Source organism: Paracoccidioides brasiliensis, assembly GCF_000150735.1.
Source record: "Paracoccidioides brasiliensis Pb18 unplaced genomic scaffold supercont2.8, whole genome shotgun sequence".
In the NCBI taxonomy this organism is placed as follows: domain Eukaryota; kingdom Fungi; phylum Ascomycota; class Eurotiomycetes; order Onygenales; family Ajellomycetaceae; genus Paracoccidioides; species Paracoccidioides brasiliensis.
The window spans coordinates 398,949-411,084 of record NW_011371365.1 but is presented as its reverse complement, the minus strand read 5'-3'; the positions used below and the strand labels follow the sequence as shown (position 1 = coordinate 411,084).

General features: G+C 42.5%; 5 protein-coding genes across 5 annotated transcripts; 4 read left to right on the top strand and 1 right to left on the bottom strand.

Moving 5' to 3' along the window:
- Window positions 1–341: 341 nt before the first annotated feature.
- PADG_12080 (uncharacterized protein) lies at window positions 342–572 on the top strand (the record flags this gene model as incomplete). Its single annotated transcript, XM_010763644.1, has 1 exon — window positions 342–572. The coding sequence occupies one exon, from the start codon at window positions 342–344 to the stop codon at window positions 570–572; it is 231 nt and encodes a 76-aa protein (XP_010761946.1).
- A 442-nt stretch (window positions 573–1,014) lies between these two features.
- PADG_12079 (uncharacterized protein) lies at window positions 1,015–1,528 on the top strand (the record flags this gene model as incomplete). Its single annotated transcript, XM_010763643.1, has 2 exons — window positions 1,015–1,461; window positions 1,514–1,528. The coding sequence occupies 2 exons, from the start codon at window positions 1,015–1,017 to the stop codon at window positions 1,526–1,528; spliced, it is 462 nt and encodes a 153-aa protein (XP_010761945.1).
- A 505-nt stretch (window positions 1,529–2,033) lies between these two features.
- Window positions 2,034–2,291, top strand: PADG_12078 (uncharacterized protein; the record flags this gene model as incomplete). Its single annotated transcript, XM_010763642.1, has 1 exon — window positions 2,034–2,291. The coding sequence occupies one exon, from the start codon at window positions 2,034–2,036 to the stop codon at window positions 2,289–2,291; it is 258 nt and encodes an 85-aa protein (XP_010761944.1).
- Window positions 2,292–6,219: 3,928 nt separating this feature from the next.
- PADG_06309 (uncharacterized protein) lies at window positions 6,220–8,462 on the top strand (the record flags this gene model as incomplete). Its single annotated transcript, XM_010763382.1, has 8 exons — window positions 6,220–6,253; window positions 6,311–6,660; window positions 6,721–6,800; window positions 6,864–6,939; window positions 7,002–7,212; window positions 7,276–7,985; window positions 8,097–8,257; window positions 8,345–8,462. The coding sequence occupies 8 exons, from the start codon at window positions 6,220–6,222 to the stop codon at window positions 8,460–8,462; spliced, it is 1,740 nt and encodes a 579-aa protein (XP_010761684.1).
- Window positions 8,463–10,092: 1,630 nt separating this feature from the next.
- PADG_06308 (uncharacterized protein) lies at window positions 10,093–11,301 on the bottom strand (the record flags this gene model as incomplete). Its single annotated transcript, XM_010763381.1, has 3 exons — window positions 10,093–10,661; window positions 10,720–10,921; window positions 11,110–11,301. 3 exons carry the CDS (start codon window positions 11,299–11,301, stop codon window positions 10,093–10,095), a joined length of 963 nt encoding a protein of 320 aa, XP_010761683.1.
- Between the last annotated feature and the right edge of the window lie 835 nt (window positions 11,302–12,136).

Sequence of the window (12,136 nt, the reverse complement as noted above, 5' to 3'; positions counted from 1 at the left end):
ACATCAATGATTGGAATCACTGAAAAGGTCTTGTCGGCGTGTTGTGAGCAGACCCTCTGGTCACGTGATCATTATATCGTTGTTCAACGCGTAGTTTGACACGTAACTAAGATCAGTGCAACATCCAACAGGTTAGAGCGCTTTGATGACTGCGTAGTTTCATTGCGATTTAAAGATTGCAGTAATTACCCGCTATAGTCGTTCGTAAGCTTATTCTCAATTCCAAAAAAAATAAAAAATAAAAAATGAAGAAAAAAAAAAGAAAAAAAAAAAAAGAAAGAAAAGAAAAGAAAAGAGGCGGTCTGTTGAAGATTAGCAGGATTCTGCAGTTCAACACATCCATGCCGCCCAAGCAAAGCCTCAAAACGGGACCTACGCAGGGCACCCGAAGCCGTCACCCATCTCTAGATCCGGGGATAAGTGACGAACCTAGCAGTCAAGGAGACGAGCGATTCAGTACGCCTGACCCAGACAAGCAGCTCACCTCACCCTGCAACTACAATCAAGCAATCAGCAAACCACCCTTCATAGAGAGAATAGGACAAGCAGCAGTAGACAACATGGAGCAATAAAGCTCTAACCCCACTCCTACGAGCACCCCTAGCAATGGGAATGATGAACTCACCCAGATTTGTGCGAATTTTCTACGCCTGCGAGCCATAGGATTCCCTGAAGAGCAAGCCGCGAAGCTCGTTCGAGATGCCTGGATGAGGCAGCTAAGGCCTGCCCATCGAGCCCTCAACTTCATCATCATTCTTCCCACCACCTTCGTCCGCGTTCATAGATTTCAAAGATGAATTCGGATATATTGATTTAAAACTCAGCAACAAGCTCGCTGGTGAATCTAACTATGCAGCTTGGAGGCGAGAAGTAGAAGGCAAAGCAATCCTTCTACAAGCCAGTGATATTCTCAAAAACTTCAATGAAAAAAAAAAAAAAGGTCAAAGACAGGGTGATGACGCCAGGATATGGCGATATAAAGAGTCAAAGCTGTGGGAATGCCAATGGAATGGCATGAAACCCGAACCTCAAACACTCGCACAGTTTAAACTCTGTCGAGAAGACAACAGTGGTGGTGTGAAGATAGGCAGGGCCGCCGCCCTCTGGAGAGCACTTGAACTGGAATACCAATCTCACTGGGCCGACCTACAGGCCCAGTACTTCGTCAAAATATCCCACATCAATGTTGACCAGTACGAGCGTCATATATCCAAGTATGCAAAAGCCTGGCGCCGGCTTGTCAATGAGATCGACCTTCACGGTTGGTCTCTACCCGACCCCTTCCTTGTACAACGATTTATCAATGGTCTCAAGACCTACGCTCAATCCTATGTCCAACAGTACTTAAAAACCCTACACCAGGGCCGCCCAAGGACGGAAGTCCCTGTTATCAATCTCAATGAGCTGATCGATGATCTGATCCGCTACAAAAACAACGTTCTCATCCAACAGGTCTCTTATGTCAATATGCAATTTATTATTACATATTTTTTTTCTTTCTAAATTTTCAAAGCATGATTATTGTTGACTTAAAAAGAAGATGTAAGAATAATATTTTCAATAACGAATAGTAGAACTTTTAGATGAGAATTGATTTACTAATTTCTCAATTCAAAATTCTTACATTCAATACTTTAATTGCAAGTTGAACATCTGGAATGACGGCTTATGTCCTGATTAGCACATAGATGAATTTACCCTTGAGAGTTACATAGCCTATTATGAAAGACAAAGCACCAAGCCTCAAAGAGTCCAGGGAGGAAGAAACTTCAAAAACAGATCATGGCCGATATTCAACTACCAATCTGAACATTTCTTATCCAAACCCCGTTTCAATCTGTCTTATAATAGTTATATTCATTGGTCGAAATCACAACCCATTTTAAATCGAGTCAAGTCCTAACAATTGAATCTCAGTCTTCTGCACAAGCACAATATGTGACTTAAACTACCACTAAACGAACCGTACTACTAAACGAGCTGCTTTTTTACGACGCACTGCAATTTAATTCTTTGACTTCCAATGCTGTGAGATGTCAAATGAAGAAGTTATTCAACTTGCAATTAAGGATTTAAGAGCTCAAAAGGTCAAAAATTACACTGCAACTGCTAGGAAGCACTCAATTAATAAGGAAACACTGCACCATCATTATAATGGCTTGCAACTTGTGCAGGATGAAGCAGCCTCCCAACATAAGAAGAAGCTTTTAAATCAGCAAGAACAAATGCTTTTGCTTTATATAGAGAAGCTTGCAGCTCACAGCTTTGCTACTACACCTCAAATCATTTAAAATCTCATTGTGGAAATTATCAAAGAATCTGTTGAAATTTATTAGGTGAGGCACTTTACTAAGCACTATAAGGCTCAAATTCAAAGAATTCATATCCATGACATTGATCAAAAATACAAGATAGCAGATAATTCTACTCATTTTGAGCATTATTTCCAGCTGGTATTTTGATCTTTTGCTTGTTTTCTTGCACTAAATTCTTCTCTATAGGCTCTTGCTAACTATTTTGCTGTGTTAACTACATAGTTGAATGAAAAGATTAGAAAATACAACATTAAGCCATCAAATATCTACAATTTTGATGAAAAGGGCTTCTTAATTGGCATCAACCAGGCTAGTAAGCAGGTCATTCCAGTTGAAGCTCTAAAGACAAAGTGAATTACTGCAGTTCAAGATGCTGTGAATTCATCTCTTTACTTGCAACAACATATGCAGATGGAATAGCTCTTTCATCTGCTTTTATTTATCAAGAAGAGTCTCACAATATGTTGGATACATGGCTAAAGGATCTGAATGAGGATAATACAGCTTATTTTGCAGTTTTTGAGAAAGATTACAGTAATGATGACTCTGAGCTTAACTGACTGAAGCAGATCTTTGATGAACACACCAAGACTAAAGCAGACTATAAAAGATATCTTTTTATTTTAGATGGATACTCTTCTCATATCAATATGAGATTTGTGGCGTTCCGCCCCTATTCTTCCGCCTCTCCCTATATTAGTATCCGCTCTCTATTCGCCCCTCTCTAATCCACTCAGAGGCCCTAATCTTTCCTATATTTCCTATCCTATGCGATCACTCCTACCATATAGAGCGATTATAGTATGTATATATAGTAGGGCATCTGCCCCTCTTATTAGAAGAGAATCAGACATGATTTATCCTACCTATTCGATTGCTCGTACGTATCAAGATTTATTGATTTTGCAGATCAAAATCAAATCCTTCTTGCAGTACTGCCTCTACATTCAACTCACTGACTGCAATCTTTGAATATTGACATTCTTAATCCTCTAGCAGGAGTATATTCTCAAAGTGTTAATAATCTTTTTTGCAGTAGATTTAGATTCATTTGAATGACAAAAAGAAGCTTTTTATTAGTCTTCAATTCTATATAGAATCAGTCTTTAACAGCTAAGAATATTCAATCTGCATTTGCTGCCACTGATATTCATTCATTTACTTCTAAGTGTATTCTTCACTGATTTATAATACAGTCGAAATTATTACAGCGCAGTCGCTGGTAAAATAGGATAAGGTTGATCCATTCCAACCTCAACTATATTCAGTTGCTTAGGTTGATCCGTTCCAATCCTCAACCGCCTATATATATTCAGTTGCTCGTTTCATTCCTACATTCTAATCCTCAGTTTAGTATTTTCATCGCAGCTACCTAGTAGATAGATGAATTGAGCTTTTGTCTTATATATATCATTATATCTCTAGACTGAGCTATGATATATATCTCTAGTCAATTCAGCTTCAACTAAGATTACTACATCTACAACTACTCGTGCTTTTCAATATGATATTAAGAGAATTTGAATTCAGCAGAGCCTGCTCTCTAAAGACATGGAGAAGATCATACATGCTAGTGAGAAGCTTATCTTTGAAAAGGAGGTGCTTGTGCATAAGAATAAGGCTCTAAATAAAGCTTTATACAATGAAAAGAAGTGATAACAGCATGGAAAGCTCTTAGGTCTATTGAATTCAGAGCAGCAGCCTGGTCAGACTTAATTCTTCTCATCATCCAAAGTTCAACAAGCTTATGAGAGGATTCAGGAAGCAGATCATAAAAAAAAGAAGAAAGCTGCTCAACAAGCTCAAGAGTGACTTCAACATGATCTCTGAAAAGTACATGAAGCTGAAAAGGCTTAGCAAAAATGAATTGAATGATAAGCAGCTCAGGCAGCAGCTTAGAAAGCCTGTGAGGAAGAGAAGGCTAGAAAGGCAGAGCAGCGCGAAGCTCAACAGCTTGCTAGAGAGGCTAAAAAGGCTCAGCTTGAAGCTGAGAAGCAAGAACAGGCTCATACTCATGCTGTGAAGTGAAAATCAGTCAGTTCAACTACAACTATGTCAAAGCAACAGCAGAAGCAGGCGCCTACAGTGAATTCTAATCCTTTAAACCCTATCCAATCTTCCAGTTTAGGAAATGAGGTCAACCTCAATTCCCCGGAGCAGCTTACTGCTGCTTCTACTACTAATTCAGAAATTGATACTTCTTTGATCAATCTCCTAACCCCATGCCAGGTCTCCTGCCATGGCTGCATTCTTCAGCCAAGCACACATCTATTTTATTAAATCACTTATTTTGTATGGAACTAAATAATACTCTCATTACTATTTAATAATCTAATTAATATTTATTTTGTTGTTGTGGAATTAATTGGATTCTAGCAAGTTGAGTTAGTTTTGCTAAGAGCAGCTCGTTTAGTGGTAACTAAAAGTCACATAACTAACCCTCTGGATCTGCATAAAAAGAGGATTGATACCCCGATAAGCCCATTGAACCTGTTGACATCGACGACATTAGCACGATTCTCTGTTTTCAAAATTGTGAATATGATAATATCATGACATTTAAGTTAATGCTGGTGTTCAACCAATGGACAGTCCAATGACAGGCTCCGAATTATTGTGCTTGCTATTTCGCCGCTTTTTCCACTGGAGAGCAATGCTCCCTAGGGTTGAATGTCAACAAAGACATGTACCTAGGCAATGGCCCTCCCAAATAGATCAATCTCAGGATAAACTCCCGTTTCTCCACCATGCATGGGAGTGTTCCGCCCGTCTCTTCCGCTGAAAGCAGTGGACTCTTCTGCTAGCTCTGAATGTGATATTCTTCCCGGTTAATCTCATTCTGTTCTACCAGTGGCAGAACAACAATTTGTCTTGCAGAAAGTATGTGCGAGATTCTCATCCCTCTGCAAATGCGGTGCAATTTGATCGCTGTTTGCTACGGAATATTTCAACCGCGAGGAAAGTTCGCTCAATATTTCCTGATGGACAAATGGGAGGAAAAGAAATCACAGATTATCCTTTCGATTGAATTCAAGATGTTACAGTCAACAGAAATCATGAGCTTGCAAAGAGAAAACCTAGCATTCAGCACCTCTGCCCGCTATTACCCGCAAATGCTGATTTCTTTTTTTTAGCATACAACTCGCCTTGGTCACCATCAGCGTTGCTCTTATTTCGGTTGGGATATGAAGTCATGGCTGCTGACACCGAGCTGTTTAATCAGTGATGATTTTTCAGCTCATAGACAGCGGTATGCCGTTTTAGTTCACGTCTACCTACCTTTTCGTCTGAAGAGAAGTGTTTTGAAAACAGCATAAAGAGGGTTTCTACGAATCTTCAAAGTGACTATAAGAAGTATGCACATATTCTTGACAATAGGCGGATATAAGAACCCAGCCTCCTAAATCAGCAGCTCCCTATGCAGCCAAAGTGTCTGAAAAAAAGCCGCTGCCAGTCTTGCATGGTTTAGTTTATATATATACGATGTGCTTCGCGGTAGCTAGAAGCCACGATAGGAGAGTACATCCTGTGGTGAATTCTTTTGATTCATTCTATTAGCCCTCGCGGCCGATGCTGTAAGGTCCTGGCAAATGTCTCGGATATATATATATATATATATAAGAAGACTGTTTATTGTGACTATCTTCTAATATTCAGCTCAGCTCCACTCTCAAATACACTGCCGTTCCATTAGGGCTCCGAAAATTCAGCTCTCCTCCCATGTCCGAACATGGTACTTATATTTGGACTTCTATGCACTAACCGCTAGGATAGCTTGCAATCCGTGGAATAGCACTGGCTTATATGGAGGCAAACAACCCCTCTTCTTTCCATCTTTACCACCTCTCCGCAATTTATTGTACGGATGATCAGAAGGGAAGTTTGAAAGAAAAGCAGCGGTGCAATGGCAAACAGCTACGATTTCATCGTTGTCGGAGGTATGGATTCGCGCACTATCACCCTGGCATGAAGAACGTGTCGCTAATGTTTCGTAGCGGGCACTGCAGGTCTTCTCCTCGCCACGCGTCTGGCAACTGCACTACCGGATCACACAGTGGTGGTTCTGGAGTCTGGAAGTGCATACCCCGATAATACACATCTGTGCCAGTATGACAAGTTCCAGGTATTTGAGCGGCCGGATTTGGACCTTGGCTATGTTTCGACGCCCCAAGCCTTCCTCAGGGATCGAGAAATCCCATATTTCCGTGGAAAGGGACCAGGAGGCTCTTCAAACATCAACTTCATGGTTTATCTATATGGTTCTGGAGAGGATTATAACCATTGGGCTGAGCTTGTTGGTGATGACTTTTGGAGGTGGGATCAGACCCAGAGGAGATTTAAAGAGGTAGACTGATGTCATGCTCCACCTTCATGCAAACACTGGCCTCTGACTGAAAAAAAAAAGATAGAGACGTTCCACACGGAGGTCCCTGGGGTTTTGAAAAAGTATGCTCATCCTTTGACAGAGGACCACGGCCAGAAAGGGTAAGTATTTCTAGAAAACCCCGACAAGCCAATATTTTGAGGCAAGAGGCTAGACGGATGTAGGCCCCTCCATGTGAGCTTGCCGTCTCACCCGGAGAATGGAATAACGGGAATTTTGGATGCTGCTACGAGATATGGTGTGCGTTTTTCCCAATATAACAAGAGCCAGGACTTCACACAACTCTAATTTTCCCATGCTAGATGCCATTAAACCTAGACGTTAATTCGGGGTGCCCAATCGGGATATCTATCGCGCCTAGTTCGTCTTTCAAAGGCTATCGCTCTACCAGTGAATCGATATACACCAGCCGTCGCCCCGGAAATTTGACTATGGTGACTGATGCAAAAGTTGCCAAAATTACTTTTGAAAACAAGGTTGCCGTTGGTGTCGAAACAATTGATGGCAGAACATGTCCGTGACATTGAACTTCCTCACCCCATCTCATCTCACTCTGTCTCACAAGTCCACAACTAGTTGTCGCGAATCAGGAAGTAATATTGTCAGCGGGTTGTTTTGACACTCCGAAGATCCTGTTATTATCCGGCATTGGCCCCAAGGAAGAGCTGTCCCAGCACAATATTCAGGTCATTCATGATCTCCCTGGAGTAGGCAAAAATCTATCGGACCACGTCTTGGTTTGTTTAGGAGCATCATACGCACAAGGTTTCGGCCTCCTCGATCGATGGAAATTTGACTCTGATCCAGATGCCCGTCGAGCCGCGCGGGAACAATGGAAACAAGACGGAACAGGGGTGATAAATCTACATCGGTCTTGTATGATCACAGGGTGGTTAAAGGAAGAAGCCATTCTGAAAACAGATGAATATCAGAGCTTAGGAACACTCTCGAAGCAGCACCTGGCTCATGGTTCTGTTCCCCATTATGAAATAATTTTCGGAGGACCTCAGATTCCCCCGACGTACGTCATTCCGGAGGGCACATCATTTCTGTGTGCCGGAGTTGGTCTTATGAATATGCAGTCTAGGGGTGAAGTTACGCTGAAATCCGCGAACCCGAACAATAATCCCATCATTAACCCAAATTACATGTCTCACCCTTATGATCGACGAATGCTGAGCCTTGCAGTCAGGGAAATCATGAAATTTTTCGAATCTGGGGCGATTGAACCGGAATTTAACGGGTATGTGCTGGCACCGAAAAGCCAATCAGATGAAGATATCTACGTAGGTTTTCCGCAATTGGCTAATCCGGCTACCCCTCCCATTTGTCTTCGCATGTTAGGATAAAAGTAAGCTACTGTTCCATCGTCTAATTTAGCGGACTTGAATATATAGGAATTCATAGAAGAACAATTACTCCCCATTTTTCATGCCAATGGTACGGTAAAAATGGGTAAAGCTGATGACTCCGCAGCCTGTACCGACCCAAATTTCCGAGTATATGGCGTTGAAAAGTTGCGGGTAGTTGATTTGAGTATCTGTCCAATGACGCCAAAGTGAGCAAGAGCCTGACATACATAACTTCCCATTTAACTATCGCTCTTCTCAGAGTGTGAACATTATCTAACAGGCTCCACCATCAGCAACCATCTCCAAGCTACAGCGTACCTGGTAGCGCAGGCTGCTTTCGAAAAAATGATAGCGGAATATAGCGGGGTTAGCCTCCCTCGAGATGGAGGAGGGCATAGCATTCCTGCTTAAATTACCCGCATGTTACAGTCACAAGTATCAGGAGGGAAAAGGAAAAGCAAATTATGGCTATTATATCTTTCTTGTTTCATCGCTGATATTTCAATATATCTGCAATGGTTTGATGACATGTTATTTCAGAACTAGCAATCGACCAATGCAAATTTCGATATTTTCTTCTTTTCCCGGGGCATGTCCAAGTCTAGATCTTAGGCTCCCCAGATCTTGGACCTCCGTGGTGGAACGGAATGCCATCACAGAATGATCTTTCTATCGCACAATTTCAACACGCTACGGCTTGGAAGGTTCAAGAGTTGGCAAGCAGTGGCCAAGATCTGGCCATGAAAATGGAGAACCCATATGTCAGAGGAAGGATGAGGGACTCCAAGTTGGCCAGAAAGGGTATATGCTAAGGATGATAGTGGCTTAGATCTAGTACGCGGCGATTATACGTCTGACAACATTGTATAGCAGATACTCGAGAGAAGGATCCGATGCCAATAAACTAAACGTAACGTGGTATGAAGACTATGCGAATAGCCGCCCGGGAGTTACATAGCCACATAGGTGTAACAACAGCAAGATGTGGCTTTTGATCCCTTTTCGATCGGGTCCTCGAGATGTTTCCTATCAGGGATTTTAGAAAGGCTGTGCGACTTTTCAAGGAGTTGAAAAGTTGATTATTTTCTGCTCAGAGCTATTAAGGTGGTTCCATATTAAGTAAAGGAAAATGGGAAAAAAAAATATAAAATATAAAAAAAAATAAAAAAAAATCAATACCACGAACAACATCAGTTATATCAATTATATTGTTCGTGGCGGAGTGACAGCTTCAAAAAGTGTCTTGTCTGAATGGCACTGTTATCGGGCATGAAGAAAACAAATGATCTCCGGTTAAAAAAAAAAGCCATTAAACACACACCCAGTCACCCTTGACCCCTGAGGAAGTTCAGATATCCTATTCTGCATTGGCATTGAATAACCAAGTAAATAGCACTCAAGGTTCTTCAAGATCCAGGCCTGATGAATTGAGAAGCAAGGCGCGATTTGGGGCAAATGGGTGTCACACTGCAGATTCATGTGACGTAGTACTGCGGATATTCAATTTCAACGTCGATGTTTGTTTCAACGTCAGGGGCTACGCATTGAGGGAAAGGATTCGACTTCTAGGATCGATCCCCTTTCTTCGGTACGCCCACGCAAGTCAAGTGAGACCGTGAATGAAGGAGATGCTTTGCGGACGTCTTATGAAAAGGAAAATTCTACAGAGATTTAAGTCAATTAAGTAAATATCCAATATGTTGGGCAGATAACTAGAGGTCTAAACACAGGGGGGATTGGTTGACGGAAAAGGGAGTACCGATGCAAGTGACCGTATCGAAACACATTTCTCAACCAACGCGCTCTATACTCACAGCCTCAAAATCAGTAAACCACTTGGATTCGGATTCCAACCAGAGGAAAATCAAAAGACCCAATAACCATAATGAAATCAAATCCGAGCCAATAACTCGTCGTGAATATAGATAGCCCTAAAACGAATCAGATAGAAAATACTCGTGGAAACCCGGATGAAACCCAGGAAACCCACTTTTCCGGTCCCTTTATCCCAACCACAAAGATTCCCAGGTCCCCGTATGTATTATCTAGCGTCATCGATCATCACTTCCGCGACTTTCTGTCCACCCGCACTTGCGCACGTCTCGCGCAAATCGGTCGATTCAGATGGGCCCCTTGAACCTAGCAATCTCATCTCGTCTGACACTTCTGCTTGCTCCATCAAGGCTCTTCCAGACTTGATAACCAGCGGTGCCGACCCAAACATAATAAGGATAGCAATTAGCATCGTACAAGCAGGGTCAGCGTAGTACTTGGCCAACGGTTTGTGAGGTTCACGGACTGGTGGAGATTTTGGCGGCGCCTTCCACATCACTAGAGCAGAAATGATAACAGCAAGGTTGTTGAGAGCATCGCCAGCTATATGAAGGAGAACGGCTTTGATGGAAAGGGAGTGATCCAGGTGCTGATGCCTGTGATGACCGGTGTCTGCATCCATTGGGGAGGCGGATAGGGGAGGGCTTGGTTCTGGCAATGAACCACTGTTGTCATGAGAATGGGAATGGCCATGCTCGCCGAGAGCGAGCGCGCTGATGGCATTCAAGAAGACTCCGACACATCCCATTACCATGACCATTTGCGGATTTGTTATTGCTAAGGCGTTTGTTATCAAGTGCTCCGATACAGAGTTATAAAAAGATACAAAACTCACGCTCGAGATGCACAAACCTTTCAATTGCTTGAAGGAAGATACCTAGCCCAAGAGCGAGAAGGAAAACGCTGTTGAAAAAGGCCGCCAGGTTCGGAAGTATATGAGAACCACGTTGGCCTTTTTGTTCCAAAGAAGTTTGCTGTGCCTCCAGGCTGGACAGGCTTTTCCTCAAACCATTCGTTTGCTCTAGTGTTCCAGCAGTCTTGCAACTTTTGGCCGAATCGGCAGACCACTAGTTTGGACAAACATGATGAAATTTAGTTACATGTCAGTTCGTTAAAAGACATCCACTTCCACCATTAGTAGCCAGAACATGTCAAGATGGCATTCCCATGAGCCAGGCAAACCCTTCTCTGAAAAAGAAAAATGGATGGGCGTGGATCAAGTCACCTTATTAGCCAGTAAGGCCACCACAAATGAGAAGACATCACCGATATAGTGGAATGCATCTGCCACGACTGCAACTGAATGCGTGGTAAACCCAATAGCAAGTTCAGCCAAGATGAAAGATACGGACACTCCAATGATGAATAGCAATCTATTTTGCAGGGAGATGCCTGAGGTTAACTTTTGGAATGGCATTGTTGCTGTGGCAGGATTTTCCTTGTGCACTTTTTGGCCAGCCGAGGTCTTTGAGAAGATTAGCAAGGTCACTCTGATGGCAGGAGGAAGAGGCGGGGAAATTAGAGAGGCAAGCAAGGCCTTTTCAGTAAATATTAACTGTATCCTATTGCGTGAAGTATTTCCGACAGAATTGTATAAAAAGCCAGTTTCGTGGACGACAGACTCAGGCACTTATGGCTCTCTCCATTCGGGGTTCGACCAGCGCATCAAGGTGTTAAAACATCCCGGCGCGAAAGCACAACATTCTTGATACAGAAAAAGGACGTAAATAAAGGAATTGAGGGGATCAAAAACAGATATAAACTGAGAATGATTATTACCCCCGCTTCTCCGGCAGAAATTTCCACTGAACCGCCGGGTGCAATACTCAAGCTGTCACAGATATTGTAGCGGAGAGTATAATCGGCTGTTGACGTTCTCTCTCTCTCTTTTTTTTTTTTTTTCTCTCTCTCTTCCCCTTTCACACACGAACAGCACAGTAAAACTCGAGGATTGTATGGAAGCCCAGTCATATGGTTCATGACAAGGGGGTATATTTGGCTGTCCGATGGGTTGCAGAATGTTTCAGAAGTTGAATGAAATCTTCCAAATTCTTAATCTCCGGAATTAATCAGGCAGTAAAAAGGAGAAATTGTGGGAAGAATTAGTGCGAACATTTCTATAAGTTACGCACCTCCATGCACACATTGTGCGTATTGCACGTATTCGGATGAGAAAGATGTTGTGAAACAGATTCTCTGAATGAGGGCGAGATCGAAAGTAAGAGCGGGGATACAACCAGCTACTACTCCAC